The sequence below is a fragment of the Puntigrus tetrazona genome, chromosome 22 (genome assembly GCF_018831695.1).
Source record: "Puntigrus tetrazona isolate hp1 chromosome 22, ASM1883169v1, whole genome shotgun sequence".
NCBI classification, from domain to species: domain Eukaryota; kingdom Metazoa; phylum Chordata; class Actinopteri; order Cypriniformes; family Cyprinidae; genus Puntigrus; species Puntigrus tetrazona.
Window position 1 is genome coordinate 1388114 of NC_056720.1, and position 18759 is coordinate 1406872.

Consider the following 18759-nt stretch of genomic DNA (forward strand, 5'->3'; position numbering starts at 1 on the left):
TTACTAGAATTCAATAGTTTGGTGCTTCAATAATTAACATTTATTATGTATTGTGAAAATTTCTAATGAATAATATTCAGTGTGAGTAAATATCCTGATTGTTTAAATGTTACTGAATAAACTGTACATTAATTTCCAGATTAGCTCAGATTCACAACATTGTAGATCTACTACAGCAGGTCTGTATCACGTCTGAAGCTGCAGTTCTTCTCATAATGAGCAGAATTACTGCTGTATCAACACAGACATCAGTTAAATACATCTATCAAAGATCTCTCTTAGTACCAGCATCATCAAGTGTTTGGTGAATTCTGCTGCAAAATAATAGTAATAGACGCATCAGATGACCAACTAAATATAAATAAATAGTATATATGTAATTGTTCAAGCTCTAAGATCTTAAACTAGAGCGTTTCCTTAGATTCAGTGTTTGAAAGTCTTTAAATGTTTTGTGTTGCACAATAAATTGAACTGTTTTTCGTTGTGTCTTCTGCAGGTTTTGGGTCCTGCTGCAGATGAAGGCTGTCAGTATGTGACTGGAATTGTGGGTAAAACCTGTTACTCCTGAGAGAACTGAATCTGAGTGGACATGAACTAGAAGACACACAAGTGAATCAGATCTCTGCTCTACTGCAGGATAAACACTGTCAGATCAACACACTGAAGTTAGTATCTTACAGCATTTCACACGTCACATGACTATTGATGGTTGCAGTAGTCTATTTTAATTCTCAGTTGAGTCTGTTGGAAACTTTTTTAGCTTCTTTTAAGAAGAGACCAGAGATTCTTGGTAAAGCAGGAGTTCGTTTTTATTTCGTTGCTGTAGTCATCTGCAAGAAGTCTTCAAGAAATCTTTAAGAAAATCGTCAAGCAATCTCCAAGAAAATCTTCAAGAAATCTCCAAGAAACAAATCTAACTGAAACATGTTAGGTTGAAGTATATATGTTTCAAAGGGGAAGGAGTACACAGAGGTGGAGACCAGTAAAACAAAAGTATGCAAATGCGATCAGAAACTTAGCCCAGGACAGGAACTTTCCCGATCCTTGATCTATTTAGCATCCAGGTGTCATTCAAATGCATAGGTGAAACAAAAGGCACAGTTGTACCTTAGGATTAGCATTCACACTTGATTTAGGACACCTACCAGATGTTCAAGAACTGAAAGAAAAAGATAACGGTCTCGGGGCTTGGGCTTCCTGCTCTTAGAATGTTAATCACAATACACATTCAGCATATACTGTTATATTGGAATCTGTGTTTAACCTTTTGTAAATTTGTAATACAACAATCCCCCATTTGAGAGTTTTAATGACTCTCACATAACACAAATTTAATCCTTCTAAAATCCATTCTATAGCTTATGTTTAATAACATAAGCTCCATCTTTCAGTCATGCAACTTGAAAAAGTTACAGGCACATATCTTATTCTGTGTCTTTGCCTAGATTTACTTAGGTTGTAATAGTTCTTTTCAGAACCATAACTCTTGACCAATACTGACATGGATGGTAATATGTCGTACAAAACTACATGATGACACAATCATGTAGTATAAAGTGGAAGTCCTGAAGTCCATGGCATCTGAATAACTGTGACGTCTGTTTCCTGTAGTCCATTTCCCTGTAGAATCATTCGGATGACTCTTTGTCCTCATAAAGCTTGTTCATGGATGTCTGAGGTGTAAATCAGGGTGCTGTATATGAGATGACCTTGCATATACACGGACCTGAAACACAAGAAAAAGAGAAAACAGCAGACCAGCAGTATTCATGCATAGACATTTTTAGACTTCTGGTGATCGTATAGTGGTTTAAATTTTGATGATCGTATAGTGGTTTAATTTTGATGATCGTATAGTGGTTTTGTTGACCTAGTCTTAAGTCATTTGACACCTATGGACCAGTGAGGTAAGGATGGACTAGTGGATGGGGAAAGGCCTATGAGGAAAATCTTCACCTGCAGGGGTTGGCCCCGAGGCCTGTTGCGTTCGGTTCTTCCCTGGGCTCCTCACTGGTCTATGTGTCCTAGTCTGTCCCTGTAGGTGATCAACACTGCAGGTGTTCTCAGTGTTGACCTTAAAGGATGCTGCTGCAATCCTTACTCTGGCTTTAACATCAGAGTCTCTTTCCCATGTAGCTAGTGTGTTAAGGTTAGTTCTGAGAGTTTTGTTAGACCAAATTAGATCTAGAAAGGCAAGGCTTTCTGTCCTCTGATAAAAGGCCATCAACCCACGTGCGAACAGTGGTCCTTTATGATCCAATACCTTCTCTGGAGTGTCAGCTATTCCACTATATGCTGCAGCTGACTGACAAAACCTTTCAGTGTACTCACTTACAGTTTCATCTTTCTTCTGCATACAACTAGTGACCTTTGACCAATCCATTTTGGTCCAACAATGTTCTTTAACTCTTTCAGAACTCCCTCTCTCAGTTCATCTTTACTGGCATGTTGTAGCTCCAAAGTAACAGCTGACTCAAAACTATTGAATTCAGATTCAGTTAGAATTTGTGACATCAGCTGTGTGATTTCTGCTAACGACATGTCGTAGAGACGCATTTTGCAAATTAAGGCTCTTCTAAATTCAGGAAAATTTGTGTGGGCTGAGGGTAAACTCTGGGATATTCTCTCTATATCTTTAGGTCCAAGCATTTTTGCAATTGATTGGACCTGGACAACAGAAGAGTTGGGAGGAAACTTTCAATTCCCTCAATTCCTGAGATCTTCTCCTAGCACCACATACCTTCACTGAATCTACAGACCCCTCAGTTACTGATGTGATGGCTACCTCAGTTTCAAGGAAAGCTTGCGAGTTAGGATAAGTGCTATCAGGCTGACTAACTTCCACCTCAGATTTTTCTGAAGCTTTGTTGCGATTTAATTTCTTTGCCAAAGCCGATATTCTAGCACATAGCTCTTTGTTCTGTTCCTCTAGTTCTGAGATGCGCTGAGATTGTTGTGAAGCTAGTGTTAAACCAAATTCCCTGTGGCAACAGATAATGCCTTTCAAATTGTTCTTACGTAAACATGCTCCTAAAACCTTTTTACACTCCTCTACAGACCAAGTCTTGTCTGGATGGATCTTACATTTCTGAGTTAGCTCTTGTCTAACTTTCTCAGTAATTATAAGGTTCATTTGCATGCCTAAAAGTGATTTGAATTCACTATCTGACCACAAAGGAGTTGTGAGACTACCTTTTTCAGTTGTTGGAATCAGTCTAGCATTCTTTTTGAACATTGTAGATTTTGTTTTTGTTACTTACACAAAGAAAACATTTAACGTCTCTCAACAGAGGGTACACTTGTTAACACAGATCAACTATGGTTAACCTTCTCTAACAAAGTAGAGGATAAAACAAACAATTAGCAAGTAATGCCAATCTTCCTGCCTAAAACAGAGGATAAAGTCTTCCTGCCTAAAACAGAGGATAAAGTCTTCCCTGCCTAAAACAGAGGATACACAAATATTAGCAAGTAATGCCAATCTTCCTGCCTAAAACAGAGGATAACGTCTTCCCTGCCTAAAACAGAGGATAAAGTCTTCCTAAAATGAATTTTTAGAGGATAACCTAGTTAACCAAACCCTACAGCTGTCTGTTAACTCTTCTCTGGCGCAAGCGCAGAGGGTTTAAATGTACTGGTCTGTAATGGTTCTTTGGATAGATAGAGTTACACTCACCAACCCTTAGTTTGTACTGAAAGATTCAGTCTGGATCGAAGTCAGATCTTTGTTGAGCTTGAAGTTTCAGTCTGGATTCAGATGAGTAGCTCTATCCGGTCACGGCACCAAAACTGTTGGAAACTTTTTTTAGCTTCTTTTAAGAAGAGACCATGAGATTCTTGGTAAAGCAGGAGTTCGTTTTTTATTTCGTTGCTGTAGTCATCTGCAAGAAGTCTTCAAGAAATCTTTAAGAAAATCGTCAAGCAATCTCCAAGAAAATCTTCAAGAAATCTCCAAGAAACAAATCTAACTGAAACATGTTAGGTTGAAGTATATATGTTTCAAAGGGGAGGAGTACACAGAGGTGGAGACCAGTAAAACAAAAGTATGCAAATGCGATCAGAAACTTAGCCCAGAACAGGAACTTTCCGATCCTTGATCTATTTAGCATCCAGGTGTCATTCAAATGCATAGGTGAAACAAAAGGCACAGTTGTACCTTAGGATTAGCATTCACACTTGATTTAGGACACCTACCAGATGTTCAAGAACTGAAAGAAAAAGATAACGGTCTCGGGGCTTGGGCTTCCTGCTCTTAGAATGTTAATCACAATACACATTCAGCATATACTGTTATATTGGAATCTGTGTTTAACCTTTTGTAAATTTGTAATACAACAAGTCCAACCTGACATTATAAAGCTTGGAGAGAGTCTGATTATATTTTTAGAAAGAAATTTTTATTTTCATGGGGTAATTTTAGTTTTTTTTGGGGTAAACTATTTTTTAAGGGCTTTTCACACTTAAAATTGTTAATCCTGAGTTAATCCTAGTTCCCTGTCTGTCAGTCACAACAAGTTAAGTCTTCCTTGGAGCCCTGATTTGCTCTGATTAAGAGAAAACAGCAGTAAAATTAGGCAAGTTGTTAACGCATCCCGAGCCACTCCCCATCAGACGGGTATATATACTAGACAACAGGTGCAACCTTTCGTCAGTTATTTGTTTCGGAGCAGAGTTCTTGCATTATTGCTTTCACTAGGCACGTTTGCGGGTACAAAGAGAAAGCTAGAAGAATATGCTGTTCATGTGGCATTACACAGTCAGCGGCATCCCTGTGGTCAGCCTGCAAGCACTGCCCCTGGAGGAAGCAGATTCAGCCTTGGCATTTCTGCGTCTATTAAGAGCCTTACGCATATACTTGGACCACACATGGAGCTCTTTGTCTGTTATGGAGGTCAGCAGAAAGGGAGAGGTTGGCTCACTGAATAGTGGATGCCATCACCTGGGCATACCATTTTCAATGTGAGCCGTGCCCCCTGGGCATGAGGGCTTACTCCATTTGGAGTGTAGCCTCATTCTTTGCAATGTCTGTTCTCTGGCAGACATCTGTAGAGCCAAACACCTTTGCGTGGTATTACAATTTCTGCCTTGAGTCAGTTTCTTTCCGTGTTTTGGGTAAACTGTAAGGACTGGTCCTGCTTGCTGTGCCATTCCACCTCACACAGTGATGCGAGTGCCCAGTCGTGTTCCCCAGATGATGAACCCCGGTTGAGCATCCTCCAGCAGCCCTGCAGTCAGACTTCTGCTGTCATTCATTCTTCCCCTCCCTGGCTCAGAGGACTTGGACTTGGCTCAGAGACCAATATCATACGTGTTACTGCCCCTGCCAGGGTGAGTCCATATTAGCCGGCCCTTCGGGCAGGATGTGGCTTCCATAGCATCTTTCTCCTGAAACTGTTTCTATCTCAGGAACAACGGCTTGGCTTCTCCAGCTGCCAAGTACATTCCCTTGGTCCCCGTGGGTGCCAAGTTCAGCAATTGCTCTGGAGCATTGGGAAGGTTATGACCTTGCATAGCATTTGTCTGACATGCTGTTGCCTACCACCATTTGTTGCGCTGTTGGTTGCAATGGGGCTTCGATTTTGGCTTTTTATAGGTCCCCTGCCTGTCATCACAACATAACTCAGTGATGACAGACAGAGAATGCCTTGGCTACGTATGTAACCCTTGTTCCCTGATAGAGAGAACAGAGAACTTATTGATTGTACATTTTAATTTAAACAGTTTATTCAAATTATTAAATAAATGTCATGGTTGACACCCTTCTTGGGTCAATAAAGTCTTTTCTACACCTATTCTAACCTTACCAAATACTTTATTTTAACTTTTTGGTTATTTCCTTTATTATTATTAAATATAAATGGCTTAATGATAAAAATTTTAAATGTGACTTCACAAATTTACATGCTCTACTTAAACCAGACCATTGTCCTTATCTACTTCAAAAAACTTATGGTTGTACCAGTATGAAAACAATGCAACTTTGCATTGTCCTGATGCCATGTGTGCTGGTGGACACCCTTATGCTTGAACATGGTGTTCGTTATGGACAGATCGTGTTCAGCACAGAATTCCAACAACAGAACACCACTCAGGTTTAGATCGGGGGGGCCGTTCTTCCCAATCACGCCCCTCCAGGTGTCACTAGCATCACCAACGTGAGCGTTGAAGTCCCCCAGCAGGACGATGGAGCACTTTCCAGCACCCCTTCCAAGGACTCCAAGAAGGCCGGGTACTCTACACTGCCATTCCGGAACCCAAGCCGTGCGTGGAGGTGAGCCCGACTATCTCTAGCTGGTATCTCTCGACCTCCTGCAACAACTCAGGCTCTTTCCCCCTCAGAGAGGTGACGTTCCATGTCCCTAAAACTAGATTCTGTGTCCAGGGGTTGGGTTGTCGAGGTCCTCGCCTTCGACTGCTGCCGAAACCACAAGGCACCGGCCCCTTACGGTCCCTCCTGCTGTGGGACAAGACCCGGCCACCAGGCGCTCGCAGGCCTGGCTCCATGGCTGGGGCCCCGGCTGCGCCATACCGGGCGACGTCGCTACTCCATTATTATTATTTTTTTCCATAGGGTGAGGTGGACCGCTCTTTGTCTGGCTTGTCACCTAGGACCTGTTTGCCTTGGGAGACCCTACCAGGAGCATATAGCCCTGGACAACCTAGCTCCCAAGGTCATTCAGGCACTCAAACCCTCCACCACGTTAAGGTGGCGATCCCGGGGGAATCTAATTACTATGCAACCTTTTTATATTTTTATTTTATTTTATTTATTTATTATTTTTGATGAACAGATCAGTTCAGATGTTTGATGTTCAGATAGATTAAATTTATTTTAGTTTATGTACTTTATATTTTTACACCTATTCATGATGAATGTTGTTGACATTGCGTGCAATAGCCTACAGTTCAGTAGCCTATGGTCAATGTAATAATTTTATAATAAATTATAATTAATTTAGGTTAACTCTAATTAATTAATTAATTAAGTGTTTATGTTCCCCTTCTAGTTATAGAATCACATTTTGTGCTGAACTCTTACAAAGCAAAACAAACACACAGTTTCAGAGAACTATTACTGTACTTCACATCTACACCCACTGAAAAAGGTTGTATTTAGATCTGCAAAGTTGAATCTGTGTAGTAAAGCTTATCAAGGTACTGAACAGAGCAAAGAGATGCACATAATCCACAGAAGAACAAAAACATGAGATATGTTAAATTAAATGATTCACTGATTTGTTTTTTCTTTTGAAGACTAAATTGTGAAAAAGTTTTTTTTTTTCTCATTTCTCTCAATGTAGATTAAGAGGCTGTTATATGACAGATGAAGGTTGTTCTGCTGTGACTTCAGCTCTAAAATCAAACCCATCACACCTGAGAGAACTGGACCTGAGTGAGAATAAACTCGGAGACTCTGGAGTGAAACACCTCAGTGATCTACTGATGAACACACAATTCAAGCTGGAGAAACTAGAGTTAGTATCATTATACTCTACAGCAGTTACAGTCAGATTAAATTTCACTGTTTAGATTATTGTTTTATGTGTATTTGTGACTGTACACTCAAAAAACTATATTTTAGCTTTTTTCTGTTTTCTCTTTTTCATTTTAATTATAATAAGTTAAATTCTGTAATTCTGTAACAATTTAATTGTGTTTACTCTACCTAATGTATTTAAAACTGAAATGTATTTGTGTTGAAACTACATTAATATTAGTTGTTGCTTTATTTGAGTAGTAGATTTGTAGATCCCAGCATTATCTAAAAGGAACTGAATGATTGTAAATTTAGGGATGGATGTGTTATTTTATGTGTTTTTCTGTAAAGGTAATTTTTTAATTAACTTTAATTAACTATGACACCTAATGAGTAATAGATATTCAATAATTATGACTATTATTGTTTAAAATAATAATAATAATAATAATAATAATAATAATAATAATAATAATAATTTAATTAAGATCTCAGTAAATAATCACTTGTTCCAACATAAGATTTAGTTTGACAAAAATTTGATGAAATCCAAGCTAGTATAAATTAATTTAGTGTAACCAAGCTCATTTGTGTTGACCCTAATGAGTAATTAAATTTTGAACTAAATGTTAAATTGGAAAAAAAACATTTTAGTAAAATTAAATAACTTTATGCCATATATTTATTTACACATAAACTTAACATGGATCTGATTCATTTTCTTCTCTTTCTGTATTCAGTCTCTGTAGATGCAGTATTACAGAGAAACAGAGTCTCATCCTGACTTCAGCTCTGATAACAAATCCATCACACCTGAGAGAACTGAACCTGAGCTTGAATCAAATAAAAACACAGGAGTGAATCACTTATGTGACATACTGAAGGATTCACACTGTAAACTGGAGAGATTGAGGTCAGTAGCATTCACACACAAGAATAAAGTGTTTTATTCAACTGAAACTGAGTGAAGTGTCACTTCTCTTTCCCTCAATGTAGGTTAAGAGGCTGTGAAATGACAGATGAATGTTGTTCTGCTCTGACTTCAGCTCTGAAATCAAACCCATCACACCTGAGAGAACTGAACCTGAACGGGAATCAAATAGAAAACATAGGAGTGAATCACTTATTTGACATACTGAAGGATTCACACTGTAAACTTGAGAGATTGATGTCAGTGACTTTCACACATAAGAATAAAGTCTTTTAATTAAAAAGAATTAAGTGTGACGTCTCTCTTTCTCTCATTATAGGTTAAGCAGCTGTGGTTTGACAGCTGAAGGTTGTTCTGCTGTGACTTCAGCTCTGAAATCAAACCCATCACACCTGAGAGAACTGAACCTGAGTGAGAATAAACTCGGAGACTCTGGAGTGAAACACCTCAGTGATCTACTGATGAACACACAATTCAAGCTGGAGAAACTAGAGTTAGTATCAATATACTCTATAGCATTTACTGTATGACTAATAATTATTGTTTACTTTGATTAAAATCCCCATGAAATAGAAGCTGAGCTATGTTTTATTGAATATTGCAGTTCTGAAATGATCTCTCCATACACATAATGTGTTTTCAATCAATGTCTTCTCCTGATTTTTCATCTAAATAACTTTCCTTCTCCCATACAACATAATCTCTTCTCTCCTCTGATGATGGAGCAGAAAAATCAGTCAATCACAGGAATAATAAGCCTGTCGAGTTCTAAGAATTAAACAGAGACGTAGTTCAAACAAAAGATGAGAATTTTAATGATTCACATTCTCCGCGTGCTCTGCGCCTTAAATAGACATGAAAAAGGTAACAGTGTCTTTGGTAAGCGAAGTTCAAATCAGAAACTCAAAGTTCATTCCTTATCTGATTGTTTCCAACACGAGTTGTAACTCAGACAGGCAGGTTAGCGAGGAGAAAGGCAGGATCGGAATGTTTTCAACACTGGTTGTAACTCCGGCAGGCAGGTTAGCGGAGAAAAACAGGCAGGTGAATCAGGAACCAGAACAAGTATGTAACCTCGAGATCAGCCATAGACTGAATGGTGAGTGTCTGTTTTATGCCAGTGCCGGTGAGTGACAGCAGGTGCGGGTGATCAGTACTCGGAGATTGTGAACGTGTCCAGGTGACGGGATCGGTAGGCGTAGGGAAGTGAGCGGCGTGACATTACCCCCTCCATGGCGTCTCCTGGCACTCGAGACCGACGGGCGAGGGCGACCACGCCCTCTGGGAGCTGGATGATCAGAATGAGTTCTATGGAAATCAGATGTGAGAGAAGGGTCTAATACCTCATCCTTGTCCACCCAGGATTTCTCCTCGGGACCATAGTCCTCCCAATTAACTAGGTATTGGAGCCGGCCGCACTGCCACTGGGAGTCGAGAATTTCTTTGTCCCGGTATATTGACTTGCTGGTGTCGATCTTGGGCGGAGGGGGTGATCTTGTGCTCTGTGGGAGAGGAAGGACAGAGGTCAGTATAAGGTTTTAATAGTGATACGTGAAAGGTGGAGGATATGCGGTAGTGACTGGGAAGTTGTAGCTGATATGTGACTTCATTGATCTGACGGCTGATGGGAAAAGGGCCGATGTACCGGGGACTCAGCTTCCAGCAGGGCAGCCGGAGATGTATATCCTTGGTGGAAAGTCAGACGCGGTCACCTGGTTGATAGATGGCTGTGTTGAAACAACTGGCGTCTGCTTGGGTCTTGTGTCTGCCTGCTGAGAGATATGCGTGCGCTGAGTCCCATACCCTCTCGCTCTCTCTGAACCAGTAATCTACCGTTGGGACTTCTGCCTGGTCACCAGTCCAAGGAAACAGAGGGGGTTGTAAACCTAGAACACATTGAAATGGTGTTAGACCTGTGGTGTTTTGACGGAGGGGATTTTGTGCGTATTCTGCCCAGGGTAGATACTGGCTCCAACTGTCTTGCTGCTGGTGACAGTAGGCCCGGAGATATTGGCTGACTTCTTGGATCTTGCGTTCAGTCTGGCCATTTAATTGAGGATGGTACCCAGAGGATAAACTGACAGAGACACCTAGAATTCGGAAGAAACCTCTCCATACCCAGGACGTGAATTGGGGACCCGGTCGGACACTATATCTTCGGGAGTCAAGTGTCTGAAAAAACATGATGGAAAAGCGCCTCAGCTGTCTCCATTGCGGTGGGAAGACCCCGGAGTGGAATTAACTTGCAGGATTTTGAAAACCGATCAATTACAACAAGGATGACCATGTAGCCATTAGAGGAAGGAAGGTCTGTGGCGAAGTCTACCACAATATGAGACCAGGGTCGATGAGGGGTAGCCGGGAGTGTTAAAGGCACAAGCGTTTTGCTTCTGGGCCTCCCGGCAGAGCAGGCTCTATCTGGGTTGCCTCTTGGATCTGGCTGTCGAGACCATTGTATGGGCGCCAGGAAAGCTGAAGCAGGTAAGATGGTCTCTGGTGTTTCTGGTAATGGATCTGGATTGTGTAGCCGTGAGAGAGTGTCAGCCTTGAGATTCTTGTGACCCGGTTGGTAAGAGATGTTGAAGTTGAAGCGTGTAAAAAACAGAGCCCATTTAGCTTGTCGTGGGTTCAATCTCTTGGCCTCTCTCAGGTACTGTAAGTTCTTATGATCAGTGATTACTTTAAAAGGGTGTTTAGCTCCCTCTAGCCAGTGACGCCACTCCTCCAAGGCAGAGTTTAATGGCCAAGAGCTCTCTGTTACCGACATCATAGTTCTGCTCCGCCGGGGACAGTTTCCGAGGAAAGAAGGCGCATGGATGAAGTACAGGAGGCTCATCTCTCCATTGGGAAAGGACTGCACTTACTCCCAAGGTGGCAGCATCCACCTCAACGACGAAGGGCAGGTTCGGATCCGGATGGCAAAGAATGGGGGCAGAACAGAAGGCAGCTTTGAATTGGTGGAAGACGCTCTGAGCATCCGGGTTCCAACTGAGGTGCTTTGGGTGGTGACGTAGTAGTGAGGTCAAGGGTGCTGCAATCTGGCTGTAGTGGGATATGAACCGGCGATAAAAGTTGGCGAAACCTAATAACCTCTGAAGCTGTTTAATTGATCAGGGAACTGGCCAGTTTTGCACAGCCTCGACCTTCTTGGGCTCCATTTGAATGCCAGTAGACTAGATTATGTAGCCTAAGAAATGGATGGAGGGTCTGTGAAATTCACACTTCTCAGCTTTCAAGTATAGCTGATGGTCACGAAGGCGTGGAAGAACTTGTTTGACGTGGTACCGGTGTGCAGATAGACTGGGGGATCAGTACTCTGGTGATTGTGAACATGTCCAGGTGACAGGGTCGGTAGGCGTGGGAAGTGACGGCGTGACAAAGCCACAGCAATATAATTAATTGTTCATGGGCAAGATTAAATGCTGCCATACATTTTTTTTACACGCATTCAATCAAACATACTGTACAATAAAGAATGGAAAAAATTGTTTATTGGACTTAAAGTACTTTTAAAATTTGTTTAGATAAATTGTAATTGAGAAACTGATTTTTTGTTTAAACTCAATTTTATATTTTTAGTAGTTCTATACTTGATCCTTTATCTTAGTTTACATTCTTCTGTTTTTCTTCAGTCTGTTTTACTGCAGTATTACAGAGAAACAGAGTTTCATCCTGACTTCAGCTCTGAAATCAAACCCATCACACCTGAGAGAACTGAACCTGAGTGAGAATGAAATAAAAAATACAGGAGTGAATCACTTATGTGACGTACTGAAAGATTCCCACTGTAAACTGGAGAGACTGAGGTCGGTAAAATTCACACAGAAGAATAACATGTTTTATTTAAATGAAACAGAATCAAGTATGACTACTTTCATTTCTCTCAATGTAGGTTAAGCAGCTGTGGTTTGACAGATGAAGGTTGTTCTGCTGTGACTTCAGCTCTACAATCAAACCCATCACACCTGAGAGAACTGAACCTGAGTGAGAATAAACTCGGAGACTATGGAGTGAAACACCTCAGTGATCTACTGATGAACACACAATTCAAGCTGAAGAAACTAGAGTAAGTATTATTTTACTCTATCACCGTTTAGATTATTTTTAAGTGTTTTTTAAATGTTGTATTTGTGACTGTACAGGGGACTTGTAGATCCCAGCTTGATTTACAAGGATCTGAATGATTGTAAATTTAGAATAAAGTGTTTTGTATGTGCTTTTCTACAAGTTAATGTTTAATATGCAGTTATGTTGGTGTAATTGGAAGAACTGAGCATGAGTCGTACTGATCCATCTGCAGAACCTTTATTTGAAGCCATGGTTGGAAATTAATTTAATGTAAAACCAGATAAATTATGTTGACCCAACTAAGTAATTTGAATATTATATTCTAAATATGTATAATAATGTTTAATTAATGTATTTTACTGCATGACATTTGCTTATGATACATTTCTGATCTCTTTCTGTCTTCAGTCTATGTGGATGCAGTATTACAGAGAAACAGAGTCTCATCCTGACTTCAGCTCTGAAATCAAACCCATCACACCTGAGAGAACTGAACCTGAGCTGGAATAAACTCAGAGACTCTGGAGTGAAACACCTCAGTGATCTACTGATGAACACACAATTCAAGCTGGAGAAACTAAAGTTAGTATCATTATACTCTACAGCAGTTACAGTCAGATTAAGTTGATCAGTTTGTGACAAATTTACAAAAGGTTGATGTAATCCAAACTACTATAAATTAACGTAAACCACCTAAATTTTGTTGATACTGCGAAGTAATTTTCAATTAAATATTTAATTTTACTAAAGAAAATTCATACAATTTAACAAAGTGTAATGCATTTATGTTTTGACTATATGGCATGTATTTCTTTCTCGCATAAGATTTACATGATCTGATTTATTGTGTTTTGTCTTTCTGTCTTCAGTCTGTGTGGATGCAGAATAACAGAGAAACATCTCATCCTGACTTCAGCTCTGAAATCAAACCCATCACACCTGAGAGAACTGAACCTGAGCTGGAATCAAATAAAAACACAGGAGTGAATCACTTGTGTGTGGCGTACTGATGGATTCACACTGTAAACTGGAGAGACTGAGGTCAGTAACATTCACACATTAAAAACACTTTAACATTTAAAACCAAAACCTCTTGAGTTCACATTATGTTTGTGAAAATTATTTTTTTTTATCGTTTTGTTTGAGATGATCTCTCTTTCTCTTTTTGTCTCTTTCTAGTCTTTATGACTGTGGCATTACAGATGTTTCTTCTTTAACTCAGTGTTTGACAAAAACAGAAACACTGCAGTTTCTAAAAAGAGCTTGATCTGAGATGTAATAAGATCAGAGACTCAAAGCAGCAGCTCATTGATGTGCTACGAGACTCAAACTGTAAACTGAGGTGAGTAAACTTCACTTTGAGATATTAAAGAGATTCATTTAACTCTGATACGTGAACAAATACACACTTTCATACAAAGTATCATGAAGCTTTATCTCAAAGGGTTTGTGTCAGAATGAAATAAAAAAGTTGATGAGATGTTTAACACAAAGGAGGAAAGAGAACAGAAGCACACTGTCACACTTTATACAGCAGCAGCTGCTTTATTAATGATATCAGTAATAGTGAATCATTACAGTTTGAAATAGATTTGATCAGATTGTAGGAAAAGCAGGTCAAATCAGAGCAGATTCAACCGGCTCACAGTCGTCCCAGCATCACATGATCAATGTCTCTGTCTCTTGTGTTTTTACTTTGACAAGCAACACCTCACTTTACTTTACACTTACTTCATGTAAGAGATAATGTTCATCCAGACACTTTATCACAGAATAAACCTGACAGGGTGATCAGGACTAATATCTCCTGAAGAGACTTATTCTGTGATAACATCTGGCATCACAGTTATTATGTTCTTTCCTAACACATAAGAGAATAATGAGACACAAATTATTATTTGAGTTGAAGTAAACTCAAAGCTTCTGCAAGAAAATAAAATATTCTAACAAACAGCTGTGAACCTGGAAGTTTAGTTTGTGTTTCTCTTTATATTGACTAAATAGAGACACAAGCAGAATTTAAGCTCTAAATTTGTCATACTTAAAACATAAATACAGTTTTATAAATACTCAAAATCTGTTAACTGTAAATTACAAAGGTATTTAAATAATATACATGTATTTAAAAGGTGCTGCTAGATAAGTGAACTTCATGTGTATCTATACTGCTCATGTTTATAATTACGTTGTATAAAGTCTGCAACACATCTGTGACAATCTTTTGGTTACACAAGTAGCTGTGTGACAGACTCGGCCTGTTAGAAATGTGTAACAGTAGCAGCCTATTACATCTACATGATTACAGACTGTTCCATAACTTAGTTATATAGTAAGTACATTTTGTTTTATGCAAATACAACTGCTACTACTAAATACTTAGGTATTACTTAGGTAATAAAGTGTTAACCTAATTTGTTCTTTGTTCCACTCAACTATGATTATCTTCTCTTCTGTTCCATCTTACAGTGTAGATCAAAATCCATAACCAGAAACCTGTGATAGAGTTCAATCACAAGAAATATATGAAGGAGTTCAATCACTAAAAATGCTGTTTTGAAGTCGACTTGAGAGGAGCACTAAACATCAAATGAAGATCCACAGAAGAGCGGCGCTACACTGTTAGACTTTTTTCTGTATTTGTACTGTAACTTCCTGGCAGCCCTATGGCTACTAAGTTACTGTGTCTTTACAGCCGTTTACCTGTATATGTGTTTTACAATATGATGCCGTTACCAGAGTTTCATTTTACAGTATGATACTCTTACTGCAACTTACTTTTACAGCACAACACTAAAGTTTTGTGTCCATGTATCAACCTCTGCCTAGTGTTTGGATATTGTTTGCCAATCAACTGACCTTCGCCCCCTCTCTGTGTCTGGCAGAGCCAGATCTGTTTGCTGTTTCTTTGACCTATAGCACTGGGTTGTTTTAAATATTGTTTGTCAAATATTGTTTGAAAATTGCTGTTCCTGGCTTAAAATGAATGAAAAACAGATAGAAATTAAAAAGCAGACACCAAATTACTAGAGAAAACCATAATAATCAAAATAAAAGCATATTAATAAGTGAAAGCATAAAATAAATATGGCAGATTGAATTATGCAGCACAGTTTTCAACTTCACATACATTTCAACTCCTTTAACAAGCATTTTAGAAAGAGTATTAAATGGTTCCCTCTTGTCCTTTTTAACTGACACAGTTAAATTCCAGGCGTTGACCTCTCGTCTGTATGTTGCATTGCGGCTTTGTACATGAAAAAAATTATAGCACGATAAAAGACACTTCTTAGTGTGGTGGAATAATTTTCACTGAAGAAGTCCAGTAAGTTGGCGGGGCTCAGGACTCTCTCAGAATGAAAACCCTGCGCTCCGAATATGAGTGTTAAAACTTTATTTTACTTTTTATTTTCCATTTTTATTGTCAAGTGATACTACATGCATCACGATTTAATCAATTCAAAACTGAGGTGTATCCGAAAGCCATAAACTAGCATTGCTTTATTATATTATACTTTCCACGTTAATGATTAATAGACTATAATTCGCTCCACACGTGACTGTCTGTATGTCTGAATCGGCAACTGTTTTATTTGATGGTAATTTGATACGCTCTTTTATTGACGTTTTGTGGTTTTATATGGGTTTTTGACGATTTACCGTTTCCAAAGCAAAACCTGCACGACACCTCCAAACTGTACCAGTCTCGTTCCCGGAAAACCGAGGACTTGGCAACAGGGCTCGGCTCTCGGCGATGACGTCACCACGCACGCACGCACGCGCAGCCAGCGTCATTCACGTTGCTTTCTTTGCGTCTACAACCAAATGCATTTGGGGTCACTTGGGGTTCGGGTCATTTCTGCCTTGTTTTGGTCTGGTGCAGCGCTGTTTGTGCCTCTGCAGATTATAACAACGAGCTTGTGAGGGATATGTTTGTGATCGTATTTGTCTTATGGTTTGCCTTTGGTTTTTTGATTTGTTGACATTTTAAACCATGAGTAAATGATTTGTCAAACATACAAAGATGTGCTTGTGATCTAATTAATTAATTGCTATGAATCAGCATTTCTAACAATGTTTACATTATGCAAAAAAATATAATGGTTGCTGTTGTCATAGTGTCTATCTTTATATTGTCTGCTATTCTTGCTATATTATGTAATGCAGAATTAAATAGAAATACGTTTTACAGAGCAGTTTTATGGTCTTTCGCTAATTATTTGTGTGAGAATATTAAGTTTCTACCCACAAATGTAATTAATCTACAATAACCATGTTTCATATAAAGCACAAGACAGAAACGTTTAACAAAACCAAAATTTGAATCAATATATGAATGAAGTTAGTAGAAACTAAGAAGGGATAGCATGACTTGGTATAAAACACTTTGTGATTGAGCTACTTCATGAGATGAACATATATATGTAAAATGTATTAAAACAAACACAGTTGATGAATTTATCATTAATTTTGACAGATCTGCTCCTCCTCAAGTGAAGCTCCTTTCACTGCAGTTCAACAATAAAATATCCCCATCAGTCTTCAAGTGAAGGCGAGCCTCAAAAGCATCAGAAAAAAGAGTTTATTGAAGGACAGAGAGAACATGAGAGATCCAGAACCCTGCAGAATGAAACGCACTGAAGAACAAACAGGTTGGTGTTTATTTTTCATCCATCAACAGTGAGTCTGAAAAACTTATATAAACCTTCAAGCAGTTCTTGAAATTTAGTGTTTGTAGTAGAAAAAAAAACCTTGCGAATGAATGCAGTTAAACCAGTAATAACTCTAGGGAGACTCTAAAGACGGTGTTCATACAGAATAATACTTTTAATGCTCAGTGTATTTGCTCCCTTTTATCACTAAACATGTTGAAACCTGCAAGTTCTGTAATTAATAAGCATAACAAAGTAGTATTTTTTTATATATACAAACCCGATTCCAAACATTGTGGACAAATTGTGCATAAAATCTGCAACTTATTGCTCAACAGTCTTAGGTCTTCTTTGTCGCATCTTGCTATTTATGATGCCCTGCATGCCGGTCATTTCAGAACCCGGATCCTTCTTCTACACAGCCATGATGTTGTAATCGATGCAGTATGTGGTCTGGCATTGTCGTATTGAAATAATGCAAGTTCTTGCCTGAAAGAGACGACGTCTGGATGGGAGCATATGTTGTTCTAGAACTTGGATATACCTTTCAGGATTGATGGTGCCTTTCCAGATGTGTAAGCTGCCACAGTCCATTTTAGATGGCCCAGAGAAAACACCTTCTGGATCATGTTTAGGTATGGCTGCTTATTTGACCTATAGAGTTTTAGCTGGCAACGGTGAAAGGCACGGTGGATTGTGTTCACAGACAGTGTTTTCTGGAAGTATTCCTGAGCCCATGTTGTGATTTCCATTTCCATGCAGTGCCATCTAAGGGCCCAAGTTTCAAGGGCATCCAGTACGGTTTTTCCAGAGATTATTCCAGATTCTCTGAATCTTTGGATGATATTATGCACTGAAGATGATGATAACAATTTGTCTCTAAGAAACTCCTATCTGATATTGTTCCACAATCTTTCGCCACAGCGTTGGGGGAATTGGTGATCCTCTGCCCATCTTGACTTCTGAGAGACACTGCCGCTTTGAGAGACTCTTTTTATACCCAATTATGTTGACCTAATAAATTGCAAATTGGTCCTCCAGCATTTAACTTTTCCGGCCTCTTATCGCTACCTGTCCCAACCTATTTAAAACGTGTAGCTCTCATAAAATCCAAAATGAGCCGATATTTGGCATGACATTTCAAAATTTCAACATTTGATACGTTATCTATATTCTATTGTGAATAAAATATAGGTTTATGAGATTTGTAAATTATTGCATTTCTTTTTTATGCATAACCTGTACAGTGTCCCAACTTTTTTGGAATCGGGTTTGTGCACTAAACAAAATAATAAAGGCAACGCTTTTGTTTTTGCACTCTTCTTTTAATGAACTCAACACTGCTTAAGGTAACTTTCCTCACAAAAAAGACACATTGTCAAGCGTTAAAAGATGTTTTATTACAGATTGGCACGTTTGCACTTTGTGCAGCCCCTACACTCAGGTTCACTTTTATAACATTTCACCTCACTTTTAAATATTAAAATACGTTTATTTAATTTGCATTTCAGACCTAATGGAGAAACATCATGTCAAAATGAAAAAATCAATGTCAAGTCACAGACTGAGGGTATCTCTTTACTGGACACAAGAGACAAGAAAAGTTATGGCTGCTCTCAGTCTTGGCAAGAATT

At 39.0% G+C, this 18759-nt stretch overlaps 1 protein-coding gene and 1 long non-coding RNA gene across 2 annotated transcripts in view; both read left to right on the forward strand.

The window, feature by feature from the left end:
* The window catches only part of LOC122327901, a 359865-nt gene that overhangs the window by 226771 nt on the left and 114335 nt on the right, over positions 1 to 18759 (forward strand). The window contains 8 exon segments of the mRNA XM_043223567.1: positions 7302 to 7475; positions 8218 to 8318; positions 8321 to 8390; positions 8474 to 8647; positions 8728 to 8901; positions 12041 to 12214; positions 12301 to 12474; positions 12885 to 13058. Of these exon segments, the coding sequence (XP_043079502.1) occupies positions 7302 to 7475; positions 8218 to 8318; positions 8321 to 8390; positions 8474 to 8647; positions 8728 to 8901; positions 12041 to 12214; positions 12301 to 12474; positions 12885 to 13058 (1215 nt within the window).
* Positions 13732 to 17031, forward strand: LOC122328038. Its single transcript, XR_006247753.1, has 3 exons — positions 13732 to 13818; positions 14943 to 16393; positions 16951 to 17031. It is a non-coding gene; the product is annotated as an uncharacterized LOC122328038 (long non-coding RNA).